Below are 18295 nucleotides of genomic sequence, written 5' to 3'. Positions count from 1 at the left end.
GTTAAATGGTATTTTTAACTATTTGGATTTATAATAACCCCGTTGTTTCTGTCACTAAAGTGATTTCATGTCAAGCTCATATAAAGTTCAGGGATGTGTCTATAATAAAATAATTTCATTATTAATTCTTGAACAATTCTGGTAAACCAGGTTCTACTGGGCCCACCAAGGACTCAAAACTATTTTCGCCTATGTGGGTATCAACTTGATCTGGAGCTTAACAAGTGCCCTGCTGACGTAAGACGACAAAGACATCGACATCGACGTCGTCAGTTCATCAGTTTGTCAGCTGTATGCCTTGCATCTTGCCAGCTCCAGTGACTGAAAGCAAAACGCTGAGTCACAACATTACATTAATTTGTAGATTATTATTTGTATATTTTATATTATTAAAGCTTTATTTGTTATTTTTCTTGTCAATCAGCGTGCATTATTTTTACCCATTCAATTCAAAAGTTGTGTTTACCCATTTCTACTTAACTTTTGATTTTGAATTCATGAACACTATTAATACCACAGCAAACCTGCAGACCAAGCGAATATCCATTGGCCTGATCAGATTTTCACTAAAATATTTCCGTAATCATGTCAGATATATTCTCTATTTGAATATAGTTTTAGAGATTTAGTGAGTACCTACTTAGGATTGCTGCTACAGGGAGGGTAATAAAGTGTGTCTTTTATTAAAATATTAATAGCTAAAAAAATAATTGTGATCAAATTACATCCATAAACAAGCAAGATACAACAGTTAACTTATTCTCCTTAAGAATAACAAGGATTTTAAATTTACAGATTTTAAAATTGTATCCGCAACCATTCAGCATAACGCTTCAATGTACTAAATTATTAGTTTTCTCAAGCTCTAAAAAACGTAGGTTTGTACGTTTGTATTTGTACTAAATTTAATCAAAATCAAATGGCAGTTTTTTTAGTTATTGTGCTTGGACACATTCGTTGTATATACAGGGTTAGTAAAAAGTGTGGAGACCCCCTGTTATTTTTTTAACGGCCCATACTAGAAAAACTAAACTCGGCACACCTTTATGGCATGTTGTGAAGTACTTTTTGGGCATAACCGTCACTTGGTGTACATCCCTAAAATGGGGGATTTTGGGGGAAACTCAAAAATTTCAAATACAAAGACCTACCGAGTGACCCCTCATTTTGAAGGTCCTGGTAAAAGAAAACAAAAAACGCAAACTAGAGGTATTTATCTCAATCCAGTAAAAAATGGCAGCCAATTGAAATTCTCAGAAATTGAATTTAACTTGCAGCTTTCCAAGTCTGGAGACCCCCTGTAAATTTTGTAGCGGCTCACACTAGGAAAACTGAACTCTACACACCTTTTTGGCATGTTATGAAGTACTTTTTAAGCATAATAGCCACTTGCTTACCAAACCCAAAATGGGGGATTTTGGGGGAAACTCAAAAGTTTTAAATGATAAGCCCCATCAAGTGATCCCTCATTTTGAAGGTCCTGGTAAAAGAAAACTTACAACGCAAACTAGAGGTTTCTATCTCAATCCAGTAAAAAATGGAAGCTGATTGAAATCTTTAGAAATTGGAAATAACTTGCAATTTTATATTCAATTGGCTGCCATATTTTACTGTGTTAAGATAGAGACCTATAGTTTGCGTTGTTAGTTTTCTTTTATTATGGCCTTCGAAATGAGGGGTCACTCGATGGGGCTTATCATTAAAAAATTTTGAGTTTCCCCCAAAATCCCCCATTTTGGGTTTGGGAACTTATGAGAATTTCAATGGGCTGCCATTTTGTACTGAGCTGAGATAGAGACCTCTAGTTTGCGTTGTTGGTTTTCTTTTACCAGGACCTTCAAAATGAGGGGTCACTCGATGGGTCTTTGTATTTGAAATTTTTTAGTTTACCCCAAAATTTCCCATTTTGGGGATGAACACCCAGTGGCGGTTGTGCCCAAAAAGTACTTAATAACATGCCATAATGGTGTGCCGAGTTTAGTTTTTCTAGTATGGGCCGTTAAAAAAATAACGGGGGGTCTCCACACTTTTTACTAACCCTGTATATGAATTTGAACGGATGGGGTTTTAGGCTTTTGAGAACATAAAAAAAGCAAATTGGTCCCCGCTCTAGCTAGGTCTTACCATGAGACTTATGGTACCTAATAGCTTATTCCTATATAGGAAATTTGCTAATATTCCCTAGGCCTATATGGGAAATTAGTTTTTGACCAAAAAATCAAATGAAAGTACACTTTACACCTTCACTAAAGCGTAATTGTAAAAAAGTACAGTTTATACTGTATTGTTTCCTTGAGTTTATATGTATTTTATCAAATACATCTTCCAACATTTCCTGATATATGATGTATTTGCTCTTTTATACTTGTTAGATGTCGTGCAGTAGAGATAAATAAATAAATAATAAATGTTATAAGAAAAGAAAAATAATCAACTAAAAAGAATAATTAATTTGTATTAAATGTTAGGAATCCTATTTTATTGATCTGAAATTAATTTCAGACCTGAAGGTCCATCATCAGTCGAGGGTCTAGGTTGACAAAATTTTAACACAATGAATTTTTTTATGAGGTAAAGTGTTATAATATCAATTAATTATAAGCAATCAAGAGGATAAAATGATTGATAAAATAATACATTTGCTGTAGTTTCAATTTTACTCATTTTACAATCAGGTTAGACCAAGAAGTCAGTAAACAGCAGTAAGTAAGGCCAAGGTTGCTATAATGGTAAAACAGCTTCAAGCAAGACTATGAATTCATGAATATTTAAATGCAGATATTTTTAATACCCTTCAAACGGAACCCTATACTTGTGCTTCTACTTGAAATAAAAATGTTTGAATTCCACGTGTAATCTCTTTACAAGCTATTTTAGTCTTTACGATATGTTAATAGTCTCCTAAAATTTTCATAGTTTTCTTCATCTATTTATACAAGAATAAGTAGGAGCAGAAGTTACAAATGGTCTCAAATAGAGGTAAAATGAAAAATTTGAAGGATGTTTAATGAATTTTCCTTTCTATTAAATTTGTTTTCTGGCTAGTCTAGTAAGATTCGTCTGCTTAAAAGTCATAAGTAATTTTGTAGCCTACTTGCTTATTTTTATGTTTATTGCATATTACATAACTGTCGGACAATGTACATTTATTGATCCATTTACTACAATTTGTACAGTAGTCTATGTCGATTTAAGATTTAAAAGTATAATATAATATGGAGAAACATTAATTGACTTGAAGAAAAGGATGAAATATTTTTTTAAATTCATCTTAGTAAGCTGATTTAAAAAAAACCTGACAGTTTTGTGTGACCCTTGTTGTCATAAATATTGGTACTCATTCCATCAGAGATTTTTGTATGTTAGAGTTTGACTATTTGACCTTTGGTTATCCACCCCTCTGTGTTATCTATCTGACCCTACCTGTGAGCAATCACGTACTTGAGATCGAGCGAGATCACATGCCATATAGTACAACCGTACCATATGATTGTCCACCGTCACAACCCTCAAATTACACATAACTTTTTAAGCACCTGTACTCACATTTTTTAGGGCGCTTCATACCATCAAACATTTAAAATACCACACATTTGTTAACTTATCGTACCTGTATACCTTTCTGCTCACGTATAAGTCCATGTGCTGCTGAAAATAATAAAGGGCATTTTAAAATTTCTGCCTTTTAAGTTTTAAGTGTTTTTGTTTAAATGGTACCTTATTATTGATAAAAAATACATGCATGAAGTGTATTTAGTTTCATTCTATTTCTTTGAGATGGTTAAGAAAATAATGTCCATGTGGTGATAATGTGATTGACGTGATATGGAAAATAAACACCATTAAAATATATAAAATCGAGAAAGGAAAGAAAGGTCAATAAATCACTGAGTGAGGATTATAAATGGAACTATATTACATACTATATTAGGTCATAACCAAAGTACAGTATAACATTTGATTTGATGTTAAGAAACTCTCTATAGATCTCTTGAAGGTCTATTGGATCTGTTTGAGTACTGTTGTTGAAGTTGCTGTTGCTGTTGTTGTCTACTCTGGTACAACTGTCGCTTGGCTTCTATTTGAGCCTTTCTTTGGCTTTCTACATCTCCCCGCTGTTGTTGTTGTTGTTGTTGAAGTCTAGGCACTTGCTCCTGCGACTGCTCCATGGACTGCCGAGGCTGTTGGATATCTCTGTTGTTTGCAGGGTGTTGTTCTCTAGTCGGTTGCTGGGTATGACTGTTAGTTTGTTGGGGGTGGTTGGAAAACGCTTGTGTTGGATGAGGTGTAGTGGGTGCTGGAGTGGGTGGTGCTTGGTAAGGGTCTCTAGGATAGTTGGGTTGAGGAGTAAAGCCACCATCAACCACCGGAGGAGCTGAAGGTGAAGGTGGAGGAGGGGGAGGAGGTGGAGGAGGAGGAACTAGTGACTTTGGTGTTGTTATCTGGTTTGTGTTCATTGAATTAAAATCTCGAAAGTCTGGCCCCATGGAGTTATAATCTCGATAATCGGGAATAAACATATCTTCTTGGGACTGTTGGGGGTAAAGGTATTGCTTGGGAGGCTGAGTAGGCAATTGGAATGATGGAACCAATTCAATTATTTCTTCCTCCATAATTTCTTCCAATATAATCTCTTCTTCCTTGATATCATTTAAAACTTTCTCAATAACCTCAACAACTTCTTCGGGGACTAGTTGACTTCTCGGTAGGTAGTCGACAATATGTTCGAGGGGTGAAGCGTGGGAGTAATGTCCTTTCATGTCCGGTTCGTTACGTTGATTATCTTTCTTTTCTTTTTCAGGGACTTCTTCAAAGACTACTTCTTCGTGGACTTCTGTAGACCACGGGTTCGGTGCTGTTGTATAAGATGTAATGGATGTGGGGTTCATATTTTTTAAATATGACATTTTATCGAGTATTGTCTTACTCTTACCATTTTCTTCCTCAAATATAACATCCTCAAATCCTTGTAAGTACCATGGTACAGGTCCCGATGTTGTCGTTTTACTCGTCTTTACATACTTCCCCTTCAATGGACTGGGTTTTATGTCAATCTCTTCAGACACCACAATTTCATTGTCACTATTGATATACCAAGTGGTTGTTTTAGTTATAGTCGTGGTTCTCGAAAACAATTCTATCTCACGAGGTGGTTCAACAACTGGTTCCTCTATTACTGGTTTTATATCTTTAATAGGTTTCACTGAAGGACCTGAAGTACTCCTGGTAGGTTTTGAGACTCTTTCTCTCGATTTAGATTTAATTTCACTCTCACCAGAGTCATTGTCACTCATAAGAGAGTTAGCTGCCATCTGAGAAGCAGCTGCCATTTGCTTTGCTTGTTGCTGCATCTGCTGTATTTGCTGCTGCATGGGTGGAGGGAGTGGCTTCTGAGTCAATGGAGGTGGAGGCGGAGGAGGTAGTAGAGGTTTCTGGATGCTCCAGCCACTACTGGGAGGCATAGGTGGAGGTGGGGGTGGCTGAGTGGGAGGAGTCATCAAAGAAACCACATCACTCATGTCATCATCAGAATAGTCATCATCTTCATCAGAAGCCAACTCTAGTTCAGCTTCTACTTCCAGTTCTAACTCGTACTCTAATTCAGGATTGTTGAAATCATTTCCCATGTACATTTGATAACCTGTATTTACATACGGATTACCGTAGATGTTGTTAGATTCTACAGCGTAGTTCATCTGAGACGATTCATAACTATTCTCTCCCGAGTACATCGAGTCATAATTTGTCTCTTCGTCTTCGATGTAGTAGTCCTCTTCAGGGTAGTATCCCTCTGGCTCATAGTTATTATTATAGTAATTGTTTCCAAAGTCTGGTTGTACATTACTAGGTTCTATCATACTCCGGGGATCTTGTTCCTTGAAATTGTTGGGGTTGTAGAGTTCTGGTGGAGGTGGGCCCCAGTTACGAGGGTATTTCTTCCCAGGGTAGTCATAGCCATCTTTGTCAAAGGGTTGCGGCAGAAAGCGGCCTGGAGGGAGAGGCAGCGGAGTCGTCGGTATCGGTAGTCCACTCGATTCTTTCTGGGAAACAAGAAAAGAATCAGTACAGTAATACTAACCTACTGGTTGACATAAGGTGAATGAATCGAGTACTTACTGAGTCAGTTTAATTATTTATTGCTAATATTCGCTGAATGTGTTCCTAATTTTACTGCTACAATGGCTATAGCAATATATTTAAGAGGATATTTTTTAAACCCGCAGTAAAATAAATAAATATTTGCACACAACGTGACTTTTGATCAAATAAATGTTATGTGTTTTGTTGTGTACGTGTGTTCTGTGTTTTAATTTTAAGTTTATGACAAACCTGAGAAGAGGATAAACCTAATGATGTGGCAGTTGCCACGAAACATGTAGTTTACTAACAAGAAACAAGGATATTGTAAGGTAACAAAATAATTTTATTAATATAAATCATTATCCAAAAGTAGGGTGATGAATAATAAAAAAAAAACAATCTAATGAACAGTGATTTTGGCTCCTTGGCACCCAAAACAAAAAAGTACTTAAGCCCCGTTCACACGGGGTGAGTTTACAAGCTACACGCCGGCTTTTTTACACGCAGCTAGTAAAATAGCTCAGTGTGAACGACGTACTCGCTCAAAAGCTGCTTGTAAAAAAGCTCTGGAAAAAGTTTACGCTGCCGCTACTTTACACGCCAACTCGCCAGCTTTTGAGCGAGTAGGCTTGTAAAGTAGCCCAGTGTGAACACAGTTGCTTGTGCTTGTGCGCGTGTTATTCAAAGATGGTGGAGGATTTGGTTCGAGCCAGCTACTGAGCGAGTGGGAAAAGCATCGTGTGAACGACTACAAGCGCACTCGCCGACTCTGTGGCGTCTTTTTACACGTCGGCGAGTGGACAAGCTCCGTGTGAACGAATACAAGCACAATCACCAACTCGCCGGCTTCTTACATGCTGGTGAGTAGCTTGTAAACTCGCCCCGTGTGAACGAGGCTTTTACATGAGTATATCATAAACACAGAGAGAAAACTGTTTGAGCTTTTTTATCACAGAGGTGGTTGTAGCACCTCATAAGGTTATATCAATGTAACTCTTTTTTAAAACTGAAAAATGTGTTAATAGTTACTTCTTTATGGTGAAACTTTCTTTAAAGGACAACATTCTAAGACTTGATTTCAGAAAATTCATAATAGCTATAGTAAGCAATGAATTTGAATGGACAAAAAATAATTAAATTACTAGACACATTTCATATTTCATACCGATTTGCAGGACAGAGATACACGTGAAAGCGGGTCTATTTTTGTTGTCTTCAACTTTATACAACTTTCTTAAAATACTTTAACCATTTTGGTAAATTTGCAATGTTGTGCGTTGTTAAAAGTATTCTGTGTCTACTGTTATGTTGTTTTCTTGCTTGAGCTGTAAATGTTAGAAGGTTTTACATTTTGACCTAGTTTGATTAAAATAACAGGCATTGATTAATATTTGCAAACCAACGGCTAATCCAACTAGTCTCCGTATCAACACTCCCTTAACGAAGTGCCACTAGCTGTACAGAAGCCTGAAGCCACCAATGTGGGGTACATGCAGCCATTGCTATCTTCGAGTGCATCGCTACCTATGAGCAAACCTGCAAATGCGATACACCTGAAATTTCTTTGATACTTTCCACTAGTTGAACACTGTGTGATTGCGTTTCAACTTTGGAAGACTCTGTTCAGAAATACTCACGGCTCATGTGTATACAAAATACACTGCTCAAAAATAGAAACAAACAGCATAATTGCCGAGTAATTATTATTTGTTTCAGTTTTACAAACAGCTTAAAGGAAAATACTGTAAAGGTCCCTAAATTGAAAGGCAAAAAGAATTATGGATGTGGAGTCGGCTTTGTATAACATAATGTAACCAACATAGACATTGAATCTGATGGATTATCTTATACTCCTTGTAAAATGTAATAACTTACTCTTACTTACTTACTCCCAGGACCATGTATATCCAAGGAGATATTTTGGCTGCACCAAATAACAACTTGAATTAATTCCGAACAATGATGAAGCACAAAACCCACTGTTTGAACCTTGCAATGCTTATCATAAAGGTTGACAGTATTTATAAAAAGGTAAATTAGGTCGAGATAAATAATCAAAAATCAAAAGAACTAAATATGACGGATTTAACTTAATCTTATTCAAAACAAGAAAGATCTGAGAAAATTAACAATTTAAAAATCCAAAATTCAGCTAGCGACAAAAGACAGAAACTGCAATGAATTAATTATTGAATGTATTGAGCAATCTGATAATGGTATTTATTCAATTGCTGCAAAAAAAATATCACCTTGGAATTAGTAGATCCAATCAATGGCCGTTTCTACCCCGGGTCAACAATGAACAGATTTGAACCTCTCGCTTTATTAAGCATTGGCGGATCCAGGGGGGGGGAGGCTGCAGACGGTAATCGAGGAAATATTATGTAAAAATAAAAACTAAGAAGTTGAGATGCCGAGGGGGTCCATGCGTAATAATATTATTTTGTAAATTTTAAAGCAAAAAGTTTTAAGGCGATAGGTTGCGTCCCCATCTCAATGATTGATAATTGAATAATAATAAATAATTAATTGAGCATTTAAAATCTCTTATTTTGATTAATTACGGACCATAGGAAAATGTAAGACAAAAAGTGTAAGACTTTGTGCCTTACCTTTACCGTTCGACAATTTACCATCATATTCAAATAAAGTAAGTCAAATTCATTAGGATAAAAAAAATAATAACTAAAAATGTGATTTTTATAAGTTTAAAAAAGTTAAAATTGCTAATTGCTTTGATGGCATGGCATCAAAGACTACAAGAGAACAAGCTTCCAGGGCATGCTTGCCATTACGTCCAGTACTTGTTCTGGTGAAACACTGACATTGCCGATGCGTATAGTCTGTGCCAACTAACTTCGCTCATTCGTTCGATATACCAACCGGCATGACATCCAAACAGGTTTATTGAGCAGGTTAAAAAACCTCACTTAGTTAATAGTTAAATACCCCCACCACAGCAAACCTGCAGACTAAGCGGATTTCTATTTACCAGTATTGGATTTTAAATTAAATTTATATAAATAACATTAGGTTTAACAAGTACCTAGGTTTGCTGCTACAGGGAGGATAATAGCGTGTTTTTAAGTAAAATATTAATAGCTTAGTATAAAATAAATAAATTTGCCAAAATTTAATCAAAATATATCCATAAACAAGCTAACTACAACAGTTTACTTATTCTCCATTAGAATAACAAAGGAATTTTAAATTTATAATTTATAAAATTTTCTCCTTAACCAGTAACCTCACAAAACACTCCAATATACTAATTGGAACTGGAAATTGAAAATCGCAAGTTCATGCCATTGCCATTTCTCCAGTTGTTGAAAATTTATATTTTATGTGTTTCTATGGACCTATTTAAAGGTAAGCCTGCTTTCCTGTCAATTTCGCTAACAATATACTAAATTGTTTGTTTTTTTAAGCTCTTTGAATTGGTGTAAAGAAAAATGGGGAAATTTTATGTTTTGAGGTTCAAAAATGAGTCAAACCAATTTTTACCTTATGAAACCCCTTTCCCATAGTCCGATCATGCTGGTTCGCGAACTCATTTAAGTTTATCCTGCCCTACAAATTTGAAATTCAAGCCAAATTTCATACATAAAAATTTGAACGAATAGTGTTGTTGGCCTCTAGAGATGTGAAAATGAAAAAGTATATCATATCGGGCCTGTCTTATTGTGTCCCTATGGTAATAGCTACTTCCCTAAAGGGAAATTCGCTAAAACTTAATTTTATGAAAATTTTGGGGGGTGCTGGAGCACCTTCAGCACCCCCCCCCCTGGCTACGCCCCTGTTGCCAACAGAAATGATGGTGTTTTTAACATTATTGTATTAGTTTTAAGTATTTGTTTCAAAATATTATGCATTCAATGTACTAACTCTATGTACAAAACAATGAATAAAGCATGTTTTGACTTGACTTGACTAGAGGATGCTCTTGAAAAATTACAGAATGTAGCTAGTCTCTTCTGTGATCTGTCAAGAGGATTTGATTGTGTAAACCATGATATCCTGGGGAAATTACGGATCTATGAAACATCAGGCAGGACTACTAATTTGTTTCACCAGTGCTTACGCCTGATTATTATAGATTCATCACTGAGGGTGTTCCTCAAGATTCCATTTTCAGACCCTTACTCTTCTTAATTTATGCCAATGACTTTTCTATGACCTTAAATTCAAAATTTGTTGTTTGCTGATGACTTCTTGGCTATCTTTACTCGGACAGGTAAATCAATGTTTTAGGCTTCAGCTATTAAAACAAATCCCATGAGCTGTAAAGTTGGTTTCTAGCTAGTGGGCTTTTATTAAATCAAAGCAAATAACTTTTAATGAAAAAAAATCCTAATGTTAACAACAACAATACAACTCTACCATGCAGTTTTACTGACTGTACCGATCTTTTAGGAATAACCATAGATCATAAATTAACCTGGAAAACTAACATTGCAGACATTATCAAAAAGTTAAATACTGTAAAGCATATTAGGAATTCTCATTCTATGTAGGTCAGTCTCTTTTCCCACTCTTATGCTGTTTGATTTGGATATGTTTACCTTACTGTTAACTACGGGCTAATTTTTTTGAGGTAGTTCTGGCAAAAGAAAAAAAAATATTTAATTTGCAAAAACATATCATTATGATAGTGTCAAAGCTAGAGATTCGTGCAAAAATGTATCTAAAAGTAATAACATTCTATCCGTTCCTTGCTTTTAGATTTATTATCTGCTAATGTTTATGTAACAAAATATTTCTGATATTTGTATTAATTTAGGGCAATTACACTAGATAAAAAGGCTGCCTTACCTCGGACAAAATTTTTTACTTTTGAATTGCCTCCCTACTACTATGGCATTAATTGTTATAATACCTGCCTGATTCGATTAAATTTACAGCTTCTCTATAATCATTTGAAAACAGTTATTTAAGATTTTATGTAACAAATGTTGAGATAACGTAAACAATGATTTCAGCTAATTCTTGTAAATTTATCATTGATATTTTTGTTTTGTTGTACCTATTGACACTATTTATAATGTATTTTGTGTATAAAAATTAATAAAGCAATAATTCTGATTCTGTGTGTGTCATAAAATGCTAAAGCTAATGAATTTTAGTAAGCCATTAGTATGATAAGTGGTACAACAATCATAATCTCAAATTATTATCCATCCAATCTCCTGAACATAACTTTGCCAAATTGTGTAAAGTTCAAGCCCTACATTAACAAACATGTTTGGGATGTGACAAACTCCAAAATACAATTAATGTATTTTTCTTATGTTCCTTGTTTAACCCATATTACTTTTGAAATGACATTTGAAATTCAGTTGAAAATTGCTTCAAATAACTTTTTTCATTCAATTAGCTAATTTATGTTCTTATGTCTCACTTGTGAATCACGAGATCAAAAAGTGTTCATAAAAAAGCTAATTTGATACAATTATAAAAAAGTATAACATTAGTTTTTCCTAAATTAAAACCTGAAATGCAAATGTGAATGTTTGAATTAATACCAGGTTTAAAATATACATCATTGCAGGTTTTGTAAGAATCTGATTTTAAAGTTCATTAAGGGTAAAAAGTATTTATCTAATAAAGAAATGACACAGCAGCATCCTTCAGGTATTTTATGTTGATTAATATAGTAATTCCATTGAATCCTCAACTAATATTACTTTTGTGAAGGGTTTTATTTACTGACCAAGTTACTAAATTTTCTGCTGAACATGTCTTTCAATTTATTATCTAAAATTATTTTGTTTTTTAGAATTAGAGAGAATTAGTAGTTTGATTTGGAAACTAGTTTTGCTATCCGAGGCAAGCTCCGTTTCAATTATCTCGGATAAACGAAATTTCATTTCAGGTTTTGGCTTAAAATTGATCAAATTCAGAACACAGTTACATTTATAAATTTTAAACAACACTACAGCTTGCTACATTAAGGGTTGTTACAGAGAGCTGTTCTTTGTCTGTAGGTTACTAATACAAAATTGTCCAAAAGTTATCTAAAAATAAATAAGTTTATTTATTTTTAAACATTTCAAATTGGAAAGTCAATTGTTGTAGAAAAGAGTGTTACAATATCTAAATATTGAGTTTCACTGTTTTAATCTATAAATATTTACTATATCTATATCTATATCTATCCAAGGAGAACCCAGATTATGAGATAATCTTACCAGGATAAGATTAACAGAGAGAATGAGTCCGAGAGAGACGGGAAAACACACAGAGGACATCTGCAGGGCTCCTGCAAACCCTTATCATCACGAATCTCCACTCACAATTTACAACTGACAACACCACTTCTCTACTGATTCTCTCAACAAACACCATCGACTCTACAGTAAATATAATTCTTTACACAACCACCGTATCTCACCTACTACTGATAATAGTCAGAGTATGGTTGATGTAGAACACTGCCTTAGTCTTACGTTCATTCCACGAATTTGGTAACAATAAGGAAATCCAAGATGGTTTGGTTCCAAATGCTTGCTGAAATTGTTATTTGTTTGCAATTTAATTATTGGTCCTTGAAAAATATAAGCTACTTTCATCCTTTTAGATGAATGGTTCAGTTGTGACATAAAAAAAAAAAATAAAGTGAGTGATGGAAACCCCACAAATAAAATAATAAGAATGCGTAAAATTTAGTTTAAAACTATTTCAACTTAAGTGATCACTCAAAATTACAAATACCAATTAGTGATGTAATCAGGGCCTGCACAATCACACAATCAGATTCACGCTCACAACCATTGTAGACATTTTTAAACACGACCCCTAATCAGGTTTATAGCGATGTTTCACAATCTATTATTTATACTGTATTTATTCGTGTTGTATATGTGTGTAATGTGCTGAACACCTACATCAAATGCAGTTTTTGTCTCATTTCTCGACTCTGATTTTAGTTGAGTTTGTGCGTTTTTGTACAGATTAAGCCTGCACAATATAAAACACCCGACCCTTGTTATTGGAAGAATTTGTAAAATTAAGTGGGTTTGGACAAGTCTAATGAACAAGTTTTTAAAAACATTAAAAAGGTTTCTTTATTTTCTTAATAGCTATTTTTTCTTAATTTGCTACTTATACAAGCCATTATATACAATGTACATTATCCAAATGAACAGGGATTCTTTAGGAGAGCAATAACAAAGATACATTGACATTGATTTTGAACATGAAACATGTATTACAAAATCTACTTTTAGGCTTTCATGTTTATTTATATGTTTCTCAATTGTGCGGCTTAAGTATAAGAATTATTAAAAACCATCAGTTTACTCACAAACATAAATCCATTTCCACCTGTGGTAGTATTCTTTCTTATTTTGAAATACCAATGCATTTCACTCCAGTTAATGTGAAATTACCAAAATTAATTGATTAGATCACAAACAAAACTATTTTGAATAGGATTATCAATTTCTATTTACTTATATTAGTATGAGAGAAAATATTATCTAAGGAAGAAACAATAAAATGCCATTTTCAACAACGAAAGATTTATTACAACTGTTTTACAAAATTATCTTACCTTAGCATGATTGATGTTGATATGGCTCATAGAAACAACTACATATTACAATTCCCTCCCTATGTTAAATCTATTAGATTACTTCTTCCTTCTTCTACAACACTAACATGGAGGATTGAGGAAACGGGTTCAATTAATGACTAGCAGATGAATAAATATCATACTCTTATAAAACAAAACAAACACATAATCTAACTATAAGGTTAACTAAACCTTAAGCCAAATATTATTTTAATCTGTACAATCAACTGATTACAACCTTTTTTGTAACCAAGATGTGATATTATTATAGTGACGTTTTAAGCCCTCAATAAATAGGAATGACATCAACTTGCACTTTATGGTCAGTGTAAAAATTATCAACGAATGATAATGAGATTTCAAGGGTAAATGTATCATAACTTTTTGATTTTGATTTATGTACGAGGAATGGTTTTTAAGTAAGTTCCGTTTTTAAATTTCTCCGTTCCAGCGCTGTGATTGGCATTTTGGACATTTGCGCTGTGTATGTGCATCTATTGGCAAGTCTGCACCGGAAATTTGGCAAAAATCGGCCGTGTTTACATCCGGTTTCGAGCATTCAATATGGTGCCGCCAATAGAGACTGCCGCCGACTATAAAGTGTGTGCTGTAATTAGATTTTAACTGCTAAAGGTGTGAAAGCCATTCAAATTCATCAAAAGATTAGTGAAGTGTATGGCGAGAACATTATGAGTGACGGAATGGTACACAAGTGGGTAAGGGCATTTAAAGGCCCCACTAACGTTGATGATGAACTGGGTGGCGTCATTAATGTCACCAGTACCCAGTGTGTAGCTCATTATGAACGTTAGCGGGGCCATCTTTAAATGCCTTTACCCACTTGTGTACCATTTCGTAACTTATAATGTTCTCGCCATACACTTCACTAATCTCGATGAATTTCAATGGATTTCACACACCTTTTTAGCAGTTGAAAATCTAATTACAGCACGCACTTCATAGTCGGCGGCAGTCTCTATTGGCGGCACCATTTTGAATGCTCAAAACCGGATGTAAACACGGCCGATTTTTGCCGAATTTCCGGTGCAGACTTGCCAAAAGATACACATACATAGCTCAAATGTCCAAAATGCCAATCGCAGCACTGGAACGGAGAAATTTTTTAAAAACGGAACTTACTTAAAAAACATGCCTTGTAAGTATCTATAGTTACTAGAATGTATAAATAAATAAATATATTTATTTTTTGTAACAAGAGAGATACTAACAACAAAGAGGTGCTGATATGTTAGGAACAGACTTGTGTTTTTACCAATTATCTTTCCACTGGTTGATGTGTACATCACTTTTAGGTCTGTGCAAGCTCGTAATAAAGCGGGAAACCACTCTTAAAATAGACAATTGAATACAAAATGGATTTTGGCAAAGAATTTATGAATAAGCCATACGATTAGGCTGAAAAAATCTGACGGAATTATGAAATTAGATAAAAAAGTAAGTTAATCTTTAGTCGACTCCATTTTTAACATAACTTGTCTCTGAAATAATGTGTGTAAATAAAAATAATAAAACAGTAGTAAATGTTAAAAATTGAGAAAATTAAGGAATAACTTAATATTAAATTAATAATAAATGTTACAGACTGATGACATTTAATGACTGTAGTAATGTAGCAACTGTTTGAGTGCAGCTTGCAGGATCAGTCCTTTAAATGTTGTACATACCAGCCTTTGATATAAATCATGCTGAATCTTTGAGGAACGTTTTGCATTGACCTGTATGTTTGTTGCTGTACATTTGAAAGTGTCAGTAATCATTCTGGGAATAGGTTTATTTAGCACCATGACCATACTGAATTAAAACTGCTGAACTTTTTTAACAAAATAAAAAATATTAATCTGGTCCCAGAATTGTCAGCACCTCTGCATACACAAATCAAATAGTAATCATTAAATCATGTTCTACATGCATTAATTTGCTGTTTTCATCTAACCATATTAACTAAATACAAGGATAGTTTATGATAAAACCAACTCAAACCACGTAAAACTAGTTTTGGGAAACGAATGCAAAAAGTTAACATAAGTTCATGGTAACTTTGACAGTTCAAAGTCAACTACACATATACCAACATACATTCAAAATGTAATATATTTTGCTGAGCATATTAAAGATATTTCTATGAGCCATGAAATTAAAACTATCAATAACATACAAAAGTGGAACAGAAACCTAAACTAGACTAGACAGAAATAGCCGTGATAGGCTTTTAACTCTAAAACAATTTCACTAATATTCACAAGTTTAAACAATAAATTAAACTTACGTATCTTTGTACAACAAAACATTAAATGTGCTAATGATCCAACTGTTGAGTTCAAATCAAATGATCCATTTGAGATTAAAATGATAAAATAAAAACCTTGATTATTCTAAACACTGATCACAATTGTTAAAACACTAAATGAGAGGTGATCTGAAGTTTTTATTAAAATCAGTTAAACTGAACTTTAACTAAACTAAAATGTACAAAAATATCTATCATTATGTAACTAAAACCTTAAAACTGCACTTTATTCATGTGACATTAAATTTTCTCTGTTACAGAACAGTAATAGTTAAAATAATGCCCTCTTGGAGAGATAAATAAAAACCAACTGTGCTACAGTAATTATAATTCATTTACAAATATTATTCACATAATCAAACAAACACAAACTAGGTTTTAATTTATTATAACATTTAAAACTTTCCCCTTTGATACACGTAAATTTTTACCTCTTTAGGATTATTTTAAAACTATAGTCTGTACGGTGAAAGCTGTCTCCTGACCCTTTGGTCCGGGCCATAAACCCGATATCTGCACCAATCGCCCTAATTAGTCACCTTTTAGCTTTTCCAATAGTTTCGGTAACTTTTTTACACAAGTCATAACTACAACAAATTTTATCAATAATTTGAGAAGTACATAAAAATATTAGATTCTCAATCAAATTCGCCCTTGTAAATCAATCAATGATCTTATTTTATATACTTCTAAAATTTTGTATACAAATTTGGAAGTTATGACTTAGGTAAAAAAGTTACTGAAGCTAGTGGGAAAGCTAAAAGGTGACTAATTAGTAGAACAGCCGAGGAGCAGCTATCGGGTTTAAGGCCTGGGCCAGTCCCACGTAGACTGAGGAGCAGGAGACAGTTTTGACCGTACAGACTATGGTTAGGTTTGACATACATAAAGTAGGTTTTTGGAGGATTGTTTTTACTTTATTGTATTTTACTATCACAGATTCAATGTTGATATAACATAAATTCATGATTTTATTCATGTGTAACAATAAAAGCTGTTAAAAACTTTAGAATACAAAAAAAAAAACTACTGAAATTGCTTTGATGTATTTGATACATGCATAAAAAAATTAAATAGATTACTGATCACTCATTAAAATAATGCAAAATCCATTTTAAATGGACCGTATTTCATGCTACCTTTAGTTATATAAAAGTATTCAGTCTTTGAAAAAGTCTGTTTTGGATTGTAGGAAATTTTAAGTTGATATTACTAATCTTGTGCTTTGATATATTACTATACAATAGATGTGTGATTCAATAGGTTATTTCACGTGCTAATCAGTTGATAATAAATTACTTCCTGGACCTAAATTAATTAAAGCCTTACAGTGATTACCTAATCAATAAATATTTGGTAATTAAAATGATAACACATCTTTTACACAAAATCAAGGGGTTGGGAATAAAATTAAACTTAAAACTATTTTTACAAGCATCACAGTGTTGCACAATACACAATTACAGTTTATAATACAAACAATGCAGACTTACTAACATACCCTTTGGATCTGCTTCTAGCCTGAAACAGAAGTAAACACTCACTATAAACCTCTCATATCAATACCTCGTAGGGAATAAAAACAATAACACTTATATGGATTTAAAATATTGTTGGCACTGATTTTGAGAAGCTAAAATTTAGTTTTTAGAGTGCTTAACAACTCGATTGGCTACCAAGGGAACATGCCAAAATTCAAAAATCCTAAACTAAATTTTAAACATGGGAAAAGAATAGATAAAATAGAATAGATGGGAATAGAAAAAAAATACTCAAGTTACTTTTTTGACAGTGTTTATTTAAGAAGACAAAATATATCTTACCTTAAAAAAATCAGTCTTGTTTGGGTGTATATGCCTGGGCTCGGTTGCGGTCTACATTCCCAAATGATACCAAGCTGTGAAACCTGCACAACAGACAAATAACATTTAATATACTACTCACTCAATTTATTTAATAACAATTATTTAACTCAGTTCAGCGTTGTATTATTTACTTGCCAACAGTGATTACCAGAAGTAAATATAAAAAGTTGAGTATAAAATAGAAACTTCAAAAAGAACCTTACTTAGGTATTTAGGAATCAGTTCACTGCAACAACTATTGATTTCAGGATCCATTGCTATTCTTTATGGCCATTAAGAAACATGAATATTTGTACAGTTCAAAATGATGTTCACATTTCTCAGTTTAGTTTCAAATTCAATCTACATGTAGTTTTAGAAAGCAAATCTTTCTTTTTTTCACTGCTTTAAAATAAACTGCAACTGGCGGTGGACTTAAACATTGGGGATTCATTCAATAGATTGTGGAAATCTATTCATAGAACACAA

The 18295-nt window shown here is 33.6% G+C and overlaps 3 protein-coding genes across 5 annotated transcripts in view; 1 reads left to right on the top strand and 2 right to left on the bottom strand.

Moving 5' to 3' along the window:
* Positions 1-420, top strand: part of LOC128998192 (fatty acyl-CoA reductase wat-like) — a 42523-nt gene extending 42103 nt beyond the window's left edge. For both annotated transcript variants that reach the window (XM_054424210.1, XM_054424209.1), the window contains exon 9: positions 151-420. In XM_054424210.1, coding sequence (XP_054280185.1) covers positions 151-241 — 91 coding nt within the window. In that variant the 3' untranslated portion in view covers positions 242-420. The remainder of the gene's footprint in view (positions 1-150) is intronic.
* A 3472-nt stretch (positions 421-3892) lies between these two features.
* Positions 3893-12398, bottom strand: LOC128998236 (H/ACA ribonucleoprotein complex non-core subunit NAF1-like). The gene is made up of 2 exons (XM_054424282.1): positions 12270-12398; positions 3893-6041 (listed from the first exon to the last, which is right to left on the bottom strand). The coding sequence occupies exons 1-2, from the start codon at positions 12327-12329 to the stop codon at positions 3981-3983; spliced, it is 2121 nt and encodes a 706-aa protein (XP_054280257.1). The 5' UTR covers positions 12330-12398; the 3' UTR covers positions 3893-3980.
* A 2273-nt stretch (positions 12399-14671) lies between these two features.
* Positions 14672-18295, bottom strand: part of LOC128998407 (protein Lilipod) — a 41700-nt gene continuing 38076 nt past the window's right edge. For both annotated transcript variants that reach the window (XM_054424526.1, XM_054424527.1), the window contains 2 exons: positions 17786-17868; positions 14672-17483 (listed from right to left, as the gene is read on the bottom strand). In XM_054424526.1, coding sequence (XP_054280501.1) covers positions 17796-17868 — 73 coding nt within the window. In that variant the 3' untranslated portion in view covers positions 14672-17483; positions 17786-17795. The remainder of the gene's footprint in view (positions 17484-17785; positions 17869-18295) is intronic.

Source organism: Macrosteles quadrilineatus, unplaced genomic scaffold (assembly GCF_028750875.1).
Source record: "Macrosteles quadrilineatus isolate MER2022 unplaced genomic scaffold, UCM_ALF_1.0 Scaffold_7__1_contigs__length_78375512, whole genome shotgun sequence".
In the NCBI taxonomy this organism is placed as follows: Eukaryota; Metazoa; Arthropoda; class Insecta; order Hemiptera; family Cicadellidae; genus Macrosteles; species Macrosteles quadrilineatus.
The sequence above is the reverse complement of the archived record's forward strand: the minus strand, read 5'-3'. Positions and strand labels throughout refer to the sequence as shown.

What these genes read in the sequence shown, in the direction of transcription:
- LOC128998236 (XM_054424282.1), bottom strand. Translation starts at nt 12,329, where the DNA reads ATGTCCTCTGTGTGTTTTCCCGTCTCTCTCGGACTCATTCTCTCTGTT. An exon ending in TCTCTGTTAATCTTATCCTG is followed by an intron (nt 6,042 to 12,269) that starts GTAAGATTATCT and finishes CTTGTTTCCCAG; the next exon opens with AAAGAATCGAGTGGACTACC.